General features: G+C 41.1%; 1 protein-coding gene across 4 annotated transcripts in view; it reads left to right on the plus strand.

The window, feature by feature from the left end:
• The window catches only part of LOC147026813 (dmX-like protein 2), a 127,135-nt gene that overhangs the window by 25,904 nt on the left and 79,375 nt on the right, over nt 1-21,856 (plus strand). For all 4 annotated transcript variants that reach the window (XM_085882617.1, XM_085882615.1, XM_085882614.1 and 1 more), the window contains exons 7-13: nt 12,255-12,321; nt 12,472-12,629; nt 13,077-13,281; nt 14,000-14,141; nt 14,240-14,452; nt 14,867-15,105; nt 20,634-21,342. In XM_085882617.1, coding sequence (XP_085738743.1) covers nt 12,255-12,321; nt 12,472-12,629; nt 13,077-13,281; nt 14,000-14,141; nt 14,240-14,452; nt 14,867-15,105; nt 20,634-21,342 — 1,733 coding nt within the window. The remainder of the gene's footprint in view (nt 1-12,254; nt 12,322-12,471; nt 12,630-13,076; nt 13,282-13,999; nt 14,142-14,239; nt 14,453-14,866; nt 15,106-20,633; nt 21,343-21,856) is intronic.

Consider the following 21,856-nt stretch of genomic DNA (forward strand, 5'->3'; position numbering starts at 1 on the left):
ATGTTGCTCAGGTTGCTTCCAATTCAATATAATTTTGCTCACATTGCTCCCAATTCAATATAATTTTGCTCACATTGCTCCCAATTCAATATAATTTTGTTCTCATTGCTCCCAATTCAATATAGTTTTGGTCACATTGATCCCAATCCAAAATAATCTTTCTCATATTGCTCCCAATTCAAGATAATTTTGCTCACATTACTCACAATTCAATATAATTTTGCTCATTTCTCCAAATTCAATACAATGTTGCTCAAAATTCAATATAATTTTGCTCACGTTGCTCCCAATTCAATATAATTATGCTCACATTGTTCCCAATATAATATAATGTTGCTCCCAATTCAATATAATTTTGCTCACGTTGCTCGCAATTCAATATAATTTTGCTCACATTCCTGGAAATTCAATATAATGTTGCTCACATTGTTCCCAATTCAACATAATGTTGCTCATGTTGCTTCCAATTCAATATAATTTTGCTCACGTTGCTCCCAATTCAATATAATTTTGTTCACGTTGGTCCCAATTCAATACAATTTTGCTCACGTTGCTTCCAATTCAATATAATTTTACTCACGTTGCTCCCAATTCAATATAATTTTGTTCACATTGGTCCCAATTCAATATAATTTTGTTCACATTGCTCCCAATTCAATATAATTTTGCTCACATTGCTCCCAATTCAATATAATGTTGCTCAAGTTGCTTCCAATTCAATATAATTTTGCTCACATTGCTCCCAATTCAATATAATTTTGTTCTCATTGCTCCCAATTCAATATAGTTTTGGTCACATTGCTCCCAATCCAAAATAATCTTTCTCATAATGCTCCCAATTCAAGATAATTTTGCTCACATTACTCACAATTCAATATAATTTTGCTCATTTCTCCAAATTCAATACAATGTTGCTCAAAATTCAATATAATTTTGCTCATGTTGCTCCCAATTCAATATAATTATGCTCACATCGTTCCCAATATAATATAATGTTGCTCCCAATTCAATATAATTTTGCTCACGTTGCTCGCAATTCAATATAATTTTGCTCACATTGCTCCCAATTCATTATAATGTTCCTCACGTTGCTCGCAATCTATCTATATATTACTAAAACGGTATGCAAAATATATTTTGCCCTCAATTCAATATAATGTTGCTCACGTTGCTTCCAATTCAATATAATTTTGCTCACGTTGCTCCCAATTCAATATAATTGATTCACGAAAAAATATTTTCACGAAAAAAATAAGTGACCACTATATTCGTTATTGTTGTGTTTCTGTCTGTCTGTCTCTCTGTCTGTCTGTTGGGTAGTCGATGCAGTCGGAAAAAACTTTTTTTTTTTTCGATTTGTACTACCCTTATTATCAGTATTTAAAATGGCGATTTCAGTTAATACAATGGCGATTTTGATTAAACTTGGTTAGTAGGTTCATACCATGACCTAGTTGTGTGCAAATGAGAACCGTTGCTATGGACACCACCGTTGCCTATCAATGGGACGTTGAAATTTTAGAAAAATCATTAAAACATTATTTTTTTCAAAAATCAAAAATCGGGCCATGAGCGACTGTGGGCAGTACATTGAGCCATATTGTCAAAAATTTCCAGCCGGATCCTATGAAAACTGTCGGAGAAGATAGACTTTGAATGAACCCTGGTCGAAAACAATAAAAAAGGAAGTTCGTTATATCTCAGAGACTATGAGTCAGATATAAATGAAACTTGTATGGTAGGTTCATGGTATGTCCTAGTTATGTGTGAGAAAGAACCGTTGCTATGGACCCCTCCGTTGCCTAGCAACGGCCGAAAAACCTCTAAATGTGGGGGTATTTTAACGAAAAAACAATCTGCAGCATTAACCCTTGAAGCTAGAATCATGAATTTTCTTGTGCTTAATCCTCAGGTCATTCCCCATCGAATGGGCCCATCGGGTCAGGTTCTATTGGGTAGTCGACTACCCATGTCCGCCTACCGGCTTGTCTGTCTTTCTATCTGTCCCGAGCATAGCTCCGCGAGTTTTGATCTGATCCTGATAAAATTTTGGTGGGACGTTTATATCATGATCTAGTTGTGTTTTCCTGAGAATGGGCGTGGTGCGCCCATTATGGGCAGAGCCATGCCCAAGAAACATGTTTTTAGGGGGTAGCCGATTTCAATTTGCATCTTCTCCTAGGGGTTTTGTCGAATCTGACAGGGGTTTCGGTATTTGGTTAGCCCAATGGCACCTTGTTGCTCCCAATCTCTTTTTGTTTTTCCTTCCGATGACATTGCGAAAAGGCAAAATACGTTGGCGCTAATTGAATATTTGGGCATTAAAACTAAATTGCGAATAATCGTAACTGCGAATATTGCATAGCCCCACGGAGCTCGATTTTTCATTTTCGTCCCAAGGTCAAGGTCACAAGGTCACGAACTTAGAAAATTGCGAATTTTCACATTAAAAATTTATCTTCTCCGAGGGGTTTGTCGAATCTGGCAGGGGCTTCGGTATTTGGTTAGCCCAATGGCACCTGCATAGCCCCACATAGCTTGATTTTTCATTTTCATCCCAAGGTCAAGGTCACAAGGTCATGAACTTAGAAAATTGCGAATTGTGTTTTTAGGGGGTAGCCGATTTCAATTTGCATCTTCTCCGAGGGGTTTGTCGAATCTGGCAGAGGTTTCGGTATTTGGTTAGCCCAATGGCGCCTGCATAGCCCCACGGAGCTCGATTTTTATTTTTTTTTTCATATTCATCCCAAGGTCAAGGTCACAATGTCACAAACTTAGAAAATTGCGAATTTTGACGTAAAAATCCATCTTCTCCGAGGGGTTTGTCGAATCTGGCAGGGGTTTCGGTATTTGGTTAGCCCAATGGCACCTGCATAACCCCACAGAGCTCGATTTTTCATTTTCGTCACAAGGTCACGAACTTAGAAAATTTCGAATTTTGACATAAAAATCATACGAACACCCAAACTTTGAGAGCTAGGATGACAATATTTTTGATGCATAATCTTGAGGTCATTCCCCACCTAAAGTCTTGAAACCATTTTGCTCGATCTCAAACACCTTTCACATGGCGCCCTCTTCAAGTATGTTTTTACGCTGATTTCATCAAAGTATGGATAATCCAAGGAGTGCGAAATGCCATATAGCCTACATGACGTTATATTGTTCCTGGAATTTTCCACAGGAAGTTTTGCACCAAAGGTCATAATCCTTGACCTTTGACCTTTAAAGTTCACAAAGGTGAAATTTTCAAAGTTGTGGGAATCAAACCGGGTTTTCAACCTTCTTCGACGAATTAACTCCAATAAGCTATAGCACGTATCCTGTTTCCTTATTTTAATGTCCACAACATTGTTTTGTGACCTTTAAAGGTTATGCAAAGGTCAAATTTTGAAAGTTGTTGAAGGAAACCGGGTTTTCAACATTTTGCAGCTAATAACCTGTCACTCGTACCACATTATGTTGATCATTTTTATAACTTTGTCAAACATTATCACATTGTCTCATCCTTGACTTCTGAAACAATCTACATCGTCAAATACCACTCGTGAACCATCGTCGTCTTCAGACTTGTTTTGTTCACATTGCTCCCCATTCAATATAATTTTGTTCACATTGCTCCCAATTCAATATAATTTTGCTCAAGTTGCTTCCAATTCAATATAATTTTGCTCACATTTCTTCAAATTCAATACAATGTTGCTCACATTGCTCACAATTCAATATAATTTTGCTCACGTTGCTCCCAATTCAATATAATTTTGCTCACATTGTTCCCAATTTGATATAATGTTGGTCCCAATTCAATATAATTTTGCTCACGTTGCTCGCAATTCAATATAATTTTGCTCACATTGCTCCCAATTCATTATTATGTTCCTCACGTTGCTCGCAATCTATCTCTAATTCCAGCAATGTGTGTGTGTGTGTGTGTGTGTGTGTGTGTGTGTGTGTGTGTGTGTGTGTGTGTGTGTGTGTGTGTGTGTGTGTGTGTGTGTGTGTGTGTGTGTGTGTGTGTGTGTGTGTGTGTGTGTGATCGCTGTTTCTCGACAACCACTGGTCCAATCTCATTGAAACTTGCCAGGTATATTGCTGGGGACCTGAGGATGTGCCTTTTCAAGGTTTGATATTAATCGGACAAGTGCCTCCCAAGTTATGGCCATTTATTTACCAAACCAATGACAAGACACGTTGTTGCGTGGGCGTGGCTGATGGGGAAGAGAAGCTCAGTCACGTTCCCCATTCCGGGTTACAACATACGGGCTTCCGGAGAGTGATGACTTCGTGTATTCTAATAATTTCTCGATTTCTTATGCGCATTTATAGATAAACACAATGCCCAAAGTTATGATTGTTTTCATATTAGACGGTGCATAAATTTCGGTAACATCAGAGTGCTGGTGTGCTCCGAACCAGGAAGTAATTTTTTTTCTCTCTTCTCTTCTCTTTTTGTTTTTCCTTGCGATGACATTGCGAAAAGGCAAAATACGTTGGCACTAATTGAATATTTGGGCATTAAAACTAAATTGCGAATAATCGTAACTGCGAATAATATGCGAACTTCTGGGCCACGCACGTACGGACACGCGATAGTGATGAAACGGCCTGTGTGGTTGTTGTTTCTTGCTCGCGGTTTGAATATTTATTTATTATTATTATTATTTTTTATGGGCACGTACAACTATTACTAAAATGCTATGCAAAATATATTTTGCTCTCAATTCAATATAATTTTGCCCACATTGCTCCCAATTTAATATAATGTTGCTCACATTGCTCCCAATTCAAGATAAGTTTGCTCACAATTCAATATAACTTTGCTCACATTGCTCCCAATTCAAGATAGTTTTGCTCACATTGCTAACAATTCAATATCATCTTGCGCACGTTGCAAGAATGGGAATTTAACTTGTGTACTGCACATGTGATGTGTGATAGATGGTATTATGGTTCCTGGTGGAAGGCATGAAGTATTTAGTCTTTGTGGCCACATTGTCCCGCTTTATGAAGAATCTTTTTTACACAATTTAACTTATTTTTATTATTTTTTACAATTTTCAATTCTTTTTTTTTCCAATTGTTAATGATATGTTTTTTTTCCTCTCCATTTGTGAATTATCTCAATTTCAATTTTTCTGCAGTTGACTTTTTATTTTAAAAATCAGTTTACTTGTGCGATAATTTTTCAACTGTTCTTTTATTAAACTTATGAATTTTTTTTTTTCAATTTTCTTTCTCAATTGTCATTCATTTACTTTTGAAGTTGTATTTGTATGTGTATGTATATATATATATATATATATATATATATATATATATATATATATATATATATATATATATATATATATAATCTTCTTCTTCTTCTTTCGGCTACTCCAGTTAGGGGTTGCCACAGCAGATAATCCGTATGATCTGCATAGTGATTTGGCACATTTTTTACGCCGGTTGCCCTTCCTGACGCAACCCTGGTCGCCTCTTACAACACAGGGATATGATGCACCTATTTTAACCAGGGTATACACCAGCCCAGTACACTGGTACTCATTTCGCCGACCTCTGAAGGATGACAGGCTGTCAACCCCCTGGTGTATTAATTCAGTGGCCCAACGGGGCTTGAACTCAGGACCTTTTGGATCCCAAGCCGCTGCCCTAACCACTGTGCCAACACCAGGCTTGAAGTTGTATGTATGTATGTATGTATATATATATATATATATATATATATATATATATATATATATATATATATATATATATATATATATATATATATATATATATATATATATATATATATATATATATATATATATATATATATATACATACATACACACACACACACACACACACACACACACACACACACACATACATACACATCCATACATACATACATACATACATATACACATATATGTATGTATTTGTCATGTGGTTACCTGAACGGGAACGTGCCCTCAGCAAAGCACCAATCTTATCTTGATTAGATCTTAATTAGGGCAGCCGAGCATTTAACCGCTGATGCGTGCCGACTATTATTGGTCAAGTCATGTGGTAATTACTTCCCAGTCTATCTTGGTTCAGACAATGCTGGATCAATGGAAGGAAAGGACAAGCACGGACATGTTGGAACGTCAACAAGCAATTTATTAATAAGAATATAAATGAATAAAAAGAACTTTTATTTCCGTGAGGTAAAAATAAATAAATTCCAAATAAATCAAAATGATCGCAAGCAAATATTTAATTAATCAGGCAAAATCAATCAAAGTGATCGGAAAAGAGACAAAGAGCAGATGCTTATCGGGGATTGACTTACTTAACAACTAAACACTCAATATAATGAGTACCCAGCAAGGGTACCCAGCAGATCATTCAGGGGTGGGAGGTGGGGAGGGAAGAAACCGACTCGCTCACCAAAGAGAAGTCCGTCAAACAAAAACGTCCTGAAATGTGTGAGCGTGCCTTGTCCGTTGCCAGCACCCAGCATTGCCATGCACCCACTCGCAAACAGGCTTGAACACCAGGCGTCGTCACCTCTAAGAAACTGGTATGCCAAGAGCGACCGTCTGACTGGAACTAACGAAGCAGCCGTCTGATTGGAACAATGAAGCAGCCGTCTGACTGGAACGACGAAGCAGCCATCTGACTGGAACGACGAAGCAGCCATCTGACTGGAACAATGAAGCAGCCGTCTGACTGGAACGACGAAGCAGCCATCTGACTGGAACAACAAAGCAGCCATCTGACTGGAACGATGAAGCGACCGTTTGACTGGAACCGACGACCAACCCGCGCATGCGCGCTGCACCCCAAGAACGGACCTCTCCCTCTTTTTATAGGCGGTCTTTCTCAGCGGCACAGACTCCCCCCAAATCCACCCTGCCCCACTTGCTAACTGTTGCCGTGACAACCCGCACGTCCTGTTATTATTCCTCGCTTATGATGCCATGTCTGTGGTGCTGGTCGAATGTCAAAAAGCAGCCATTTGTCAGAATTACCGAGCACAAATGTGAAACGCTCATAAAACGTCAATAACAATTATTACTTCACTATTCAGCCCAACATGAACAGGAGCCATTTCGTGTTCATCGAGCTGCAGAATGGGGTGTCCAAACATCGAGGGAAAAAGGCGGGCATCGGCGTTCCTGAAAGAAACGGGTGTCAATGTGCAGGAATGTGTCTGTCGTCAAGAGAAAAAGCTTTCCATAAGAGAGAGGATCTATTCTTTACCCTTCTCAACGCATCACATTTAGAATCCCACCAGACATGGGGATGGGTCTATCCTGGACATTCATTTAGGGAAATAACTATCTGAGGACCTGGATGTTGGTATACATTCGTCGGATCGGATTCTGAAATCCATAACAATATATATATATATATATATATATATATATATATATATATATATATATATATATATATATATATATATATATATATACATATACATATATACAGTGTATATATACTGTATATACAAAGATATATATATATATATATATATATATATATATATATATATATATATACGTATATATATATATATATACATACGTATGTATATATATATATATATATATATATATATATATATATATATATATATATATATATATATATATATATATATATATATATATATATATATATATATATATATATATATATATATATATATATATATATATATACGTATATATATATATATATACATACGTATGTATATATTGTTACAAATTCGTGCCCGCCGACGTGCGAACGGCCGCTTTCCAGTAATAGTAGCCGCTCGCCCACCGGACGGACAATTCAGTCGTGACCTTCCGGAGCAACGCCGGAACCCTGTCATGGGTGGGTCTTCAACCCCACCATGGCCTAGCCAATTTTCTACCCGCGCAGAATAGGGTCAATCGCCGAATCTCGATATACCTAAGTACCCGCACGGGTAGCCTACCGGGAGACCGTACCTCGGCACAGGTCGGCTTGGACACGAACCGCTCAAGCGGTCCGTTCCATTCTTCAGTGATAACCGAGCAGGTATTATCGCCCGACCTTGTCGGATCTGATTCTATTTACCGGGTATTTAACAACCCCAACTCTTATTCCGAGATGCAAGATGGCATTTCAATGTGGTGAAAGGTGGACGCAACGAAAGGGGTACATTCACACAAACACATTTATTTTACACATGCACATATACAGTCAATCATGCAGGTATGGAAGCAAATAAAGGGAAAGCACTACGACCGACTATTATTTATAATTTACAGGCACTTAAACAGGTTTTACTTATGGAGAATCGGCGCCACATCATTCACGCAAAAGAAAAGAAAAGGCCACTCCCAAAGAGGAGGGCGCCAGACAGGGTCCATCGACCTTTATGGCGTGGGACTTGGCAGACCGAACAAATCCCACGAAACTGTTGCAGCTTACCTGCACCCTTGTGGTGCAATGGTGGGCAAGCTCTCTCCGGCGCTCTCCACACTGATGCGCAAGCTTGCACGACAGAGCTGCAAAGCGGCGCCTCCCTTCCGCGTCCTGGTGCCACGCCCGGACTCCCCACAGACTGCGAGCTCCGACGACTCGACCCGAACCACCGAACCCAAGACTCTCCGAAGACCAAGCCGACGAAGGAGAAGAAGCCCCATGCACCACCGAAAACCACCACGAAGAAGAAGACAAAACAAAGTCCCCGACGAAAAACACACACGAAGGAGAAGAAGGCCCCGAGCTGGCGTCCTTCGCGGCCTTATATCCACCCATTCCAATTCCTCACCCCTCCTCTTTTTTCGCTCTGCCCCCCCCTTCCAGCTCCTGCAGGAAGTTTCCAGAAAAGGGGCGTGCCCTCTCGCCCCCCCCCCCCGCACGCTTCACGGGGGCCGAGAGAATCTTTTTTGGCACAGGTCCAGGGAGATTCATTCCCCCAAAATCAGGCCCACACCTTTTTTCACCTTTGACCTCTGGCTCAAATCGCACCTCCCCCATGCCAAAGCGCGGGAAAAGCAGGAGGGAAAATCCGCGCGCCATCGGTAGAGAGTTGTGGTTTGGTTTGTGGAAAAGCGGATCGGCAGTTGGCGTTGCGGGGAAGGTGGTTAGGTGGTTGAAATGTGGTTGATGAGGTTTGAGGTGATTGTGGTTTGAGGCGATTGAAATGTGGTTGTTGGTCCAAAATAACTATAGTAAAGAAAAACTGCTATCTCAAAGGATCACAGCTCTGTGACACGAATAAATCCCATTAAACAACAGTGGGGAAATCTAACTGAACACAAATTATCGATCTAACTGAATTACGGACCTTTACGGTGTCCTGCGAATTTCCACAGCCGTAACAATATATAGTGTTTTCGATATCAGAATCGGATCCAACTAATGCACAGAACATCCAGGTCCTCAGACGGTTATTTCCATAAATGCATTTTCAGAATAGATCCATCCCCTTGTCTGGTGGGATTCTAACTTTGATGCATTGGAGAAGGGTAAAGAATAGGTTCCCTTTCTTTCTTATGGGATAACCTTTTCCTCTTTACAACGCATTCATGACGTATGATTTTACGTCGGTTTTCATTTTCCGCATTAGTGACATTTTTAAGTGACACCGTTCATGCACTCGAGATATAGCTGTTCGCCCAACATAGACTCATTCTATTCCCTTTCCATCAGGATGCATTGGCTTGGAAATAGACGATTTATTTACACTTTGGACTTACAGGACATTTGATTAAACACACCACGGGCTTTTCCTGGACAGTTATTCTGACGGTCAGACATGGCTGTGGATCATTTACCTCAGGTATCCACCTTTTAACATTGATGTTTGACACCCACCTCCCTTCCATCGACGTTTGATGCCTCGTTTGGCAGTTCTATGGATGCTGGCTGGCTCTTGTTCGTGTCGGGCTGAACAGGGATGTGATGGTTGCCGTTGACGTTTTGTGAGCGCTTCATGTTTTCGCTCGGTAATTCCGGCAAATGGCTGCTTTCTGCTGTTCGTACAGCATCCTGAACATGGCTTCGTGAGCCAGGCCTGTGTTGGTTGAGGTTGCATCTCACTCGATTGTGGGGAAGGATTGATCACGAGAGTTGACGGTTGGTGGTCACGTGCAGAGATGCTCCAATAGGCAAGCTGGATTTGGCTGAAGTCTGCTTGAGGCTCTACCAACACTGGTCACCTATAAAAAGGATGGGAGGACCACCTTCCTGTCCGTTGGTCCGAATGGTTCCTTGCAGCTCCTGATAGCTCCTGACCGTTGGTTGCAGCTCCTGACCGTCGGTTACAGTTCCTGATAGCTCCTGACGGATGGTGACAGTTGGACCGTTGCCGCTGGTTCTGCTCGGTACCTGGCTCTTGGTGTACCTGATTTTTGGCGTCCCTGGTTCCTGGGGGTGATGACATGACGTTGATTGGTGTTCGAGCCTGTTTGCTGGTGGATACACAGCAAGGTTAGGGCGCTGGCTGTGGACAAAGGCACACTCACACAATTTGGGTCATTTTAGTAGACGCACAATCACTTCTGCCTTGGTAAGCCAAGACCGGATTTCTTCCTCCCCTGAATGATCTGCTGGGTACCCATGTCTAGTGTTTAATTGTTAAGTAAGGCATAGTGATAAGCATCTGCTCTTTGTGTATTTTTCTATCAATGCCTGTTTAATTCTTTATTTGTTTGAGATTATTTTGATTGATTTGAATTCATCCATTTACACCACAAGGAAATATAAATTTCTTCAGTTTATTTATTTATTTTTATAATAAATTCCTTGTTGACGTTTCAACCTGTCCGTGATTGTCATTTCCTTCCATTGATCCAGCTTTGTCCAAACCGAGATAGACTGGGAGGTAATTCCCAAACTAATTAACCTGTCACAGTTGGTGCACCAGCGGTAAACGTTCAGCCGCCTGACTTAAGATCTAATCAAGATAAGATTGGTGCATCGCCGAGGGTCAGGAGACCACGCTCCCTGGTCAGGAGGCCACGTGACCTCCAGTTAAATGGCAAATTAGTTGGTGGACACTGGAACTCGTGGTTAACTGATTGGCGTTCATGGTTGTTCAGAAAGCCACTGCACCACAAAGTTAATTGTGAGCGATGGCCCCGGGTCTGGTTCTTCCAAGGAGAAACGAGGATTACCCCCTCATAATACACTCAGTACCCGTGGCTATAACAATATGTATGTACATATATATATATATATATATATATATATATATATATATGTTGGTATATATATGGATGCATATAATTATGAGGCAGAACTTCAAGTCCTACCAATTGCCTAATGTTCCAAGTTGACTATGTCCGGAAGTGTCAGTCATCTCTGATTGCAGCCCTCTCGTCGTTTTGGTTTATAATGGTGGTTGTTTGAAATTTATGCTCTTGGATCAGGAACATGTTTTCCTATGTTCCTCTTCTTTTATGTTGCTGATTGTTTATTAACCTCTGCCATCGAAGATGGATGGAGGTTACTGTTTTCACCCCTGTCTGTTTGTTTGTTTGTTTGTTTGTTTGTGAACAGTATTATGGAAAAACTCCTGGATGGATTTCGACGAAACTTGGTGGGGGGATTAGGTATGGTCCAAGGATCATGCCATTAGATTTTGGACACGGTCCAAAGTCCAATATGGCCGCTATGGCGGCCATTTTGAAAAGATATTTGAATTTTTGTTTTTGCATTTCTCCATGTTTTAAGTGATTTCCAACCAAAAAAAAAAATTTGTTAGAGAAAAAAAAAATTTGCAACTTTTTTTCAAAAAAATTTCGATTTTATTTTTTTTCAAAAGAAATTTTCGATTTTTTTGGGGGGGGGCATTTCTACATGCGTGTTGATCTAATTTAGTTTATTCAATCGTGGTCTAGTAGAGTCTGATCCGTTTTGACCTACAATGAATAGGATATCAGGTTCACTTAAGTGACCCAGGAGTATTGACGGCGGAGGTTTTGCACTCTACCGAGTGCTCCCCTCTCTAGTTCATGTCTTGTTTTTCTATGCTTTTATCTTGAGTTGTCTTGTTTGTTGTTTCCATCTAAGTACAGTACTTTCCTCATGATACTTCCTGGTTCACATTCCACATATGCATTGGTTTATCCATATTGAATAATGTTCTTGTAATCATTGTAAAAGTAGAATGATGTCTCTCAATGTCCTTGTCCTGCACGTGATGTATGTGCATGTGCTCCTTCATGAATCTCAATTGTGAAAAAAAAAAATCTGTCTCCTACTCCTGTTTTTTTTCTCTATTATTACATCAGACCAGCCTCTCCAGTTTGTTTGGTGAAGTTTTCACCTGATGGAGAGTTCTTTGCAACGATTGGAAAGGTAATGAGACTGGCAGAATGGGATTGAAGTGAAGTCGGTTGTGGATTTTCTGGGTGTACTGATGGGATATATGATACAATGTGTAATTATTTAATACCACCATACAATATGGTGATGTTTCCGTTGAAAGACTGGAGAGTTCTTCTGCAGGAGGACTGCCTTGTGAAGTTGTGGTACCAAAGCAACACACATATGTGCACCACTAATGGTGGCCATCGTCCTGGCCTGCATTTCTCCTTCATGTATCTGCCTCACCCCCGTGCCGTCAGTGGCTTCTCTTGGAGGAAAAATGGCAGGTTCATGCCGAGGTGAGATGAGAAACAAATGGTTACATCCACCAAAATGGAGTGTGTGTGTGTGTGTGTGTGTGTGTGTGTGTGTGTGTGTGTGTGTGTGTGTGTGTGTGTGTGTGTGTGTGTGTGTACGCACTCACTCACCATAATTAATCTGGCATTGATTAAAGATCTTCGGTTCTTATCCCAGTAAGAAAATGTTTAATTGCCACGAGTTTTAGATTTTGCAAGAGTAAAAACGTTTATGTTCCGATGAGAGGACGTTAACATTATTTCTATTACATGAACCATGTATGTGTTTATACATTGATGTCTATTAATGCCTTTGTCCTGCATGTGATTTATGAATAAGCTCCACAATGAGCCTTTGGTGAATGTAAAATATATGATTTGGCGAAAAGGAACAGACAAATCTATTGTTTTCGATACTTAATGTGATGGACCTGTGATGCATTGCTGCAGGGGTGCCGTATGCAATGCTCTCCTCACTTCCTGTCTGGATGACATCTGTCGGATATGGCTTGAGACTGCCCTTCCCAAAGAGAAGTTCTCTCTGCTTTCTTCTGACCCTCCTTACTCACCATCACTCCACTTTCACCATCAGGAGCGATTCCCTCCGTCCAGTCCCAGTCTGAAGAATGAAGAAGGCCTCAAAAAAGCTTTAGAGGTGTGTGTGTGTGTGTGTGTGTGTGTGTGTGTGTGTGTGTGTGTGTGTGTGTGTGTGTGTGTGTGTGTGTGTGTGTGTGTGTGTGTGTGTGTGTGTGTGTGTGTGTGTGTGTGTGTGTGTGTGTGTGTGTGTGTGTGTGTGTGTTATCCATAGTGCAGTATCATGGCAGTCATCCAAACAGGTAGCGTGCATTAAGAAGTCATGTGACTTTTAAAATGATTACATCCACACTAGTCTTTGATAATTGCTTCAGAATTAATTTTCTCACGAACAAAACCAAACTGTTTGCTTGAATTTGATATAATATAAACAAGTGGTACAAAGAGCTGGAGTGCCACTGTCATCCACATGGGCTCATGAGTAGCTTTTCCACATGTACGTGAAAAATATACCAGTGTGGAGGGGTTGGGAGGGCTTGGGGAGGGGGATTTTACATATATGATATTGCTGGCCACTTATCTGTTCCAACTTAACAAGTTTAGAAGGATGAAGAAATGTTCACCTTTGGGCGCTCTAAGGATATTCAAAGTAATGTCATTGACTAATCATTGACAGTTCCCACTGACTGACATGTAGCTGGTGTCAGCTATGGCTTTGGTGTAGGTAGGCTAATAGACTAAGGATGCAGAAACCTCTTTTAGAAAAACACTTGTGCAAAACTGTCTCTTTCTCCATGTTATAAACAAACATCCCATCGGTTTTACTATTTAATTCCCAGATTGTTTTCAAAAAGTCTCTGGATGACAACCATTGCACACTGCCAGGTGTCCATCCAGGAGGTCCTCCAATAATGCTTAACCACCTGTCTATCCAGTCCGTGTGCCACTTTCACTGCGCAGCCAGGATCAACCTTTGCACTGGTGAGCAAGTCAACTGAATCCTTTTATATTGTTGGCAGTTTTAGTCATGTATGCTGTTTCTGTTGCATAAACTGTTTTTGTTCCTATTTTCCTTGCAGACATACCCATTTTACCAGCAATGGGTGGCCAGCATTGCATGCACTCTGATGGTGAAGTTCCTATGGGGTTTGTCATACATTGGCTCAATAACAAACAGTTTGCATTCAATCTTGGAGTCGACGCTTTACTGAGGCGCTGGGAGCGAGAGGAGAGTCGAGCTGATGCGGAGTCTCTTGACTCCGACAGTGCTGAAGAGTGCAGGACAAGGCTATGTCAGTTTATTTTTCTTTGTTCACACACGTTTTTTTATCCTTACACATTACTCACACTCTACTGAAATTGTGCCATTTAGTATGGTATGTCGTCATGTATATTTCATCTACAAAGGAAGGCTGTCTTTGTGCTTTTATTTTTTCTTTTGTTATATTTATCTCAGGCTCATAATTTAGCTTGCATATAATTCACATGCAGGACAAAGACATTAGTAGATGCCAGTGTACTTAAAGTGGAGATATGCATTTAGTTTGTGGGATATGAACCTGGATTCCAAGGATCATGAGCTAGTTGTTCAGATGGGAACATTAAACAGAAATTTCAACCCCCCACCCCCAACCTACCCCCATTCATTAATTTCAACTTATTTGTACCTCATTATGCAAGGGGATAATATGATCCTGTTTCTGCAGCTGAGGCATCCATTGAAAGTGGTTCTGATGGAGGCCTACAGCTCTCTCCACCAGCATCGCCCACTCTCAGCATCGCACCACAGCGAAGCTGGGTCCAAGGTCACATAGAAAAGCTGATGGAGAGCTGGACGACTGCACCAGACCTGCTGTTTGCTGTGCTTCCACGGAATGGGTCTCTACTCGTGTGGACTACTGAGTGGCTGGATGGTTCGGGTTCGGGAGAAAGCCGGCACGTCCAGGTGTTTGTGCTGGAATATGGAGGAAGAAAAAAAATTAATTTTCAAACTTGGTCACTGACCCTAGTTTGTAATTTTCTTCTTCCTCGTTTTGTCATTTTCTTTTGTTCTCATTCACTTTTACTTGCATAGGATTTCCTCTTTACTGTACTTCCCCTTCCTTTCCCACAAGAGCTGTGGTGAATTGGCTTACAATACCAAACACCTCTCCCCCCTGTAGAACAAAGCACACTATGTTTTTTAAAAAGGTTATGATATGGGATGACCGAAAAGGAATTGTGTAGTTGCCGGAATTGATGGCAGCTATGTTCTTCAGGATGTTTTCCATGACAACCCTGCGAAAATTACTGCATTCACCTAATTAACATAAAGTGATCACAGATTTGTTAATTTTCTAGACAGAAAAGAAACTTTGGTATCAAATTGATCAGCATGCAGTCATTTGATTATGCCATTACATAGGCTAATTACCTCATTTGCATATTCATTATTTGATGGAATTTACATTTTTCCATGAAAATAGAGTTATACCAAACAGAACAACTCTCAACAGAGGAGCCAAATCGTCTTCCAAACGACAAACATTGCATTTTTGGGAAGACGTGTATCGGTACATATACCTCCTCTCCCTCTCTCCCCTCTCCCTCTCCCTCACTCTCCCACCCCTCAATCTCACTCTTCCACTACTCTCCTTCTCCCTCGTGTGTATATATATATATATATATATATATATATATATATATATATATATATATATATATGTATATATATATATATGTATATATATATATATATATATGTAAAGTTGAAAGTGTGTCTGTGTGTTTTTCTGTGACCTATGCATGCGAAAAGTACTGGACTGATCCTCACCAAACTTCACATGCTGACAGAACATGTACCCGGGAGTGTCCCGATCTAAAAGAATTGTACTTCCGACTTCCGGTTTCTGAATTATGACGTCATCACCTGATTTTGTAACGTTCATTTTTCAAGTTCAGCCGATTGACATGGGGCCAACGCCATATACAATATATCTAACATATGATTTTAAGTTTTTGTTTGTCTGTTTGTTTGTTTGTCTGCAGCGCTAATCTCCTGAAAGGTGAAAGATAGAGCTAACCACTGAAACAAAAAATGTCGGGATGGGCCCCGGGAAGGTTATAGGCGATGTGGCAAGGCCCCTCGGCCGAGGGGGGGGGGGGAGGGGGTGTGTTTCCCCCTCACCAACCCCCTTCGCCTATGACTGCCATGGCCCAAGAGGGAACTGATACTGTGCTCGAGTCAGACATATGTATAGAAGATTAAATTCATTCAAAAAGAACCCGGGCAGCGCCGGGTGCATTCACCTAGTATAATATATAAATATATATATATATATATATGTATATATATATATATATATATATGTATATATATATATATATATATCTGCAAAAGTAGGTATACAGTAAGGACTGTACTTGTTTTCATTACTGTATACCTACTTTTGCAGCCCCCTGTATAAATTAGGGTGTTCCAAAAAAATGAAAGTTTGATTTTTGCTGCTCCCTGATTTTGCCTTTGTTCCAATACCCCATAAGAACTTATAGGTCAAAAATGAACAAAATTCCATGATATTTAGGGGTTCCTCAAGTTGGCACAATTATGTCCATTATGGAGAGGGCATTTTGCACTGCAATGTCAAAAAGCTCATCTCGGTCTCCTTGGAAAAACTATTCTTTCATCCGAAATGACTGCTGTGGTTTTTGAAAATATCAAACAACCATGTTAATTGTGAAGTGTACTGCGTTGTGCATATTCGACGGCAAGTTGTCAGTTACAGTTTGGCAAATTTCAACAATATTGTGCCAACTTGAGGAACCCCTAAATATCCTCCAATCTGCTTCATATTTGGTGTGTTTATTTCGACTGTCAAATGGAACAAAGACACACCCAGGGAGCATGAATATTCATACTTTTATTTTTTTACCCCCTATTATGAAGCACCCTAGTGTATGTATATATATACATTATACACAGATATATGACTACCAGCTCACTGGTTATTTATCTATTTGTATGCAGCCTGTCGTTGCTGGCGACATCATTCTCTGGGGGCACAGCTGTGCCACTGATGCAATGCCCCCTGTTTCCAGTAAGATGGTACTCATTTTGCCAACATCGGAAGGATGACAGGTCGAGTCAGCCCACCTGGTGTTAATTCAAAGGAGAAGACAGGGGCAAGAACTCAAGACCTGGAGATCTTAAGTCGGCCACCTTAACCATTAAGCCAATACCATGCCTCACAGAATTAGCAACGGGCACTACATCAGCGGCATAGACAAGCTTCCAGAAAAATGATGCAACCATCAGGCACAGGCTGCATGCGGAACAACAACATTGAACCACAATCGTGCAAATGCAGTTGGTACCGTAGCATAGAGACATGACAGAAGTAAATAGACACCTTAAATTTCTTCACTTCATCTGTATAACGCAGTTTTACTCTGATTTGTACTAATATTCCACTATTTCCTTGCAGAAACGAGTTCCTGGGTCGTGTATGGCAATTAACTATGCCTTGAACCCAGGGAGCACACAAACTTTCTGATTTTCAAAGAGGACGAATTGTTGGCCATTTGGAAGGTGGAGTCAGCCAATGTCAGATACCTCAGAACCTTGGTATTCCGCTTTCTTCGGTCAATTGGGTGATTGTGCAATTCAGCAGCGATGGCAAGGGATCCACAGCTTTCCGTTCTGGTTGATCTGGGCCCTCAGAAAGGTGTCTTCAAGCTGTCAAGCGGTCCATTGAGAAAACTCCCTGTTGCAAGGCTGCAGATGTCGCAGAGGAGGTCCATGCTAACTCAAGAACTGCTGTGTGGTACCTTCATCAACTGGGCTACTATGGGAGAGCAGCTGGAAGAAAACCTCTTCTTCGACCAGCCAACACTGAAAGGAGAAAGAAGGTGGCTGACGAGATGGCCACCAGTCCCTTGGAGTTTTGGCAAACCGTAATTTTTTCAGACGGATCCCAATTTGCTCAATTTTCTGACGGTGGGCGCGTATGGGGCTGGAGACTTCCCAGTCATGAGTTCTCTTTGAACCGATTGCAGCCAAGTGTCAAGCACGGTGGTTTTTCAGTGATGGTATGGGGAGCAATCTGGAGCGCTAGTTGGTCAGAGCGAGTGGAGTTTGTTTGCAATATCAACTCTACGACACATTTCTGTCCTTGAGGATGGACGTCTCCCTGTCTTCTCCACTGGTCAGATGGTCAAAAACAACACTCTGTTCATGAAAGACGGAGCTCCGTGCCAAACTGCAAAAAAGACCAAATAATGGCAGGACGGAAATGGGATCAAGCAACTTCCATGGCCAAGTCAGTCTCCTGACATGAATCCCATTGAACACCTCTGTGCCATATGGGATCGAACTGTGCGGAAAAAGTCCAGGAAATCAACATCATGGGCAGAATTGCTGAACCTTTTGCATAAACCCTGGGCAGAAACTCCACAAGAGAAAATTTCAGAAGTCGTTAGTTCTATACTTTTAGTTTAGGAGAACGAGGGAGAGGAGGGAATATATATATATATATATATATATATATATATATATATATATATATATATATATATATATTTATATTTTAACATCGAGATAAACAGAGACATTTTGAAGGACATTATCATAAAAAAGAAAACCACAAAGCTTTTCGTTGTGCTCTCCTCAGGTGAAGTTCGCACAAAGTGAGTGAGTAATGATGAAGAACAGTCTAATAAACACCAATCAAGAAAGTCAATTGTGATTTGACGTTCTCTCCTGAGGCGTCATCACCTCCCAATGGAGGTGATGGAATATATATATATATATATATATATATATATATATATATATATATATATATATATATATATATATATATATTTATATATATATATATATACACACACACACACACACACACACACACACACACACACACACACACACACACACACACACACACACACACACACACACACACACACACTCGGTGTCCAAAACATTAGGAACACCTGCTCTTTCCATGAAATAGACTGATAAAGTGAATCCAGATGAAAGCTATATGATCCCTTACTGATTGTACCTTTGTATCCCCTTCAATAAGTTCAGATGAAGGGGAGGAGACAGGTTAAATAAGGATTTTTAAGCCTCGAGACGATTGAGGTGTGTGTGTGTGTGTGTGTGTGTGTGTGTGTGTGTGTGTGTGTGTGTGTGTGTGTGTGTGTGCACACCATTCAGAGGGTGAATGGGCGAGACAAAATATTTAAGTGCCTTTGAATGGGGTGTGGTAGTAACTGCCAGGCACACCGGTTTGAGTGTCAAGAACTGCAACACCATATAGAGTTGCACTTCTTTCAGCAAAAAACAAGAACTAGCAGTTGCAGTGAGCTCAGGATCGAAAATGCTGGACACTGGGGAATTAGAAAAACATTGCCTTGTCTGATGAATCCCGGTTCCTGATGTTTCACGCTGATGGGAGGACTAGGGTATGTAGAAAACTGCATGAGTATATGCATCCATCATGGCGTGTATCAACATTGCAGGCTAGTGGTGGTGGGGGATTGTGTGGGGTGTGTTTTCATGGCACACATTGGGCCTCTTGATAAAAGTGGAGGAACGTTGGAATGCCACAGGACATCTGAACATCATTTCCAATCAGGTGCCTCCCTTCATAGCAGCAGTGTATCTATCTGCGAATGGATTTCTTCAGCAGGATAATTCCCCATGCCACAAGGCTCGGATTGTTTCTGAATGGTTCCATGAACATGATGGTGAATTCAGCTTACTGCAGTGGCCTACCCAGTCACCAGATCTCAATCGAATTGAGCATCTGTGGGATGAGATGGAACGAGCTATTTGGAGTAGAGATCCACTACCAGCCAACTTGACACAACTGTGGGAGCATTTGAGTTAACATGGGCCAACATCCCTGTGGAAAGATTTTGACACCTTGTAAAGTCCATGCCCCCAACGAATTGAGGCTATTCTGAGGGCAAAAGTGTGGGGGGGGGGGTGTGCAACTCGATATTAGGAAGGTGTTCCTAATGTTTTGTACACTGATCAAGTGAATCCAGAGTGAGAAGGGTGGGTTAGGTATAACTCTATTTTATGTTAGGTATAACTCTATTTTCACAGAAAAATGCAAATGAGGTAATTAGCATCTGTGATGTCATAAATGAGTGACCCCTTTCATTCTGATCAATTTGATACCAAAGTTTCTTCTCTATTTTGGAAATTAATGAATCTCTGGTCATTTTATGTTGATGAGGTGAATATAGTAATTTTTACAGGGTTGCCATGGAAAACGTTTTGAAAACATAGCTGCCACCAATTCTGGCAACTGCACCATCACTTTTCATTCATCCCATATAATAACCTGAAAAAAACCAGTGTGTTTTGTTCTACCGGGGCAGGGGGGGGGGCAGGGGTCCCTTCTTTAATCTCGCTCGTTCCAAAATTCGCCACAACCCTCGACCTCACGATCTCATTTTTTTTTTCTTATGTTTCTGCAGATAAGTTTTGCTTCTCACATTCCATCGGCTCTTCCTGCCTCCTTTGCTGCTACGCTCAGCCCGAACATAAGCATGTACCTTCATCCATCACACAAACACTGTGAGGACCCCAAGGATGAAAACCCACCATTTCCTCGGGGTCTTCCTCGCTCTTTCTCTGGCTCGCTTATCTTCCCTGGTCTCGTGGAAAACCATCTCTTGGCTGGTGGCTGGCTCTCTGAGAGTGATTCCTTGTCAGAAATTCTAATGGTCACCAAGCATTTTGATGGATCGTTGAATTCCTGGGCCATTGCCATTTCATCAGGTCACAATGGGAATTTGGATGCTTTGCTGCCAGGGACCTCATGCCAGCAGTCTCACCTTCCTCGAGCCAGCGCGCTCTCTGTGGCAGGAATATCTCTGCGAGCACAGTGTATTGGACATCGCTTACGACTACACGGTCTCGCTTGTCACCCGGTGCTCCCACTCCTCCTAACGGCATCCAGCCATTTGGGCAGTGACTTGAGCTTTGCCAGTTTCCACGACTCGGCAACTTCGGGTCCTGTCAATTCAGAAATTCTGAGCGAGCTGGTTCTATGGCGTGTCACCCCAGTGGGGGCATTATCACATACAGGGGGTGTGACAGAGCTTGCGAGAGTGTGTTCCCCTTGTCGCACTGCCTTTTCACACATTGCCTGGCTGCCCATCCTTGTGCCAAGTCACTGTCTCGGTAAGCGTTAGTGAGGTTTCACATGAGTTTCGCTTTTACGTTCAATGGTGAGAAGATGTCGAGAATTCACAATGATTGTATGCAGTATTTTGGTCAATTTGTCTTTCTGATATATGTACCGTATTTTACTCATGCAGTTAATTCATTAGGTAGTTTTGTGAGACACTGCTTTTTCACACTTGGTATTTTGTTGCCTATCCCAAATTTACTGTCGGGCATTTAGAGTCAACGACTTTGTTTAGACTGAGATCATATCAAAACCAGACCCATGAAGGTCTGGCGGGTAATGCCAAACCCCGAAGGTCGTTCAGGATTATTTTACATGTTACCCTGAAATGATGAAATACCTCTCCTGAGTCTAGCTCGGTTTCTAGACGTTTAAAATCCAAACTCTAAACACTGCCACCTTTGAGCCAAAATTGAACTCTCAACTGAAGTGGTTTCATGACAATAGGCCACCAACGCAATAACGTCACCATTTTTATTTTCTTCTCCATAATTTATTAAATCTGTT

The sequence above is a fragment of the Eptatretus burgeri genome, chromosome 5, assembly GCF_056783735.1.
Source record: "Eptatretus burgeri isolate ZD-2024b chromosome 5, Ebu_testis_v1, whole genome shotgun sequence".
In the NCBI taxonomy this organism is placed as follows: domain Eukaryota; kingdom Metazoa; phylum Chordata; class Myxini; order Myxiniformes; family Myxinidae; genus Eptatretus; species Eptatretus burgeri.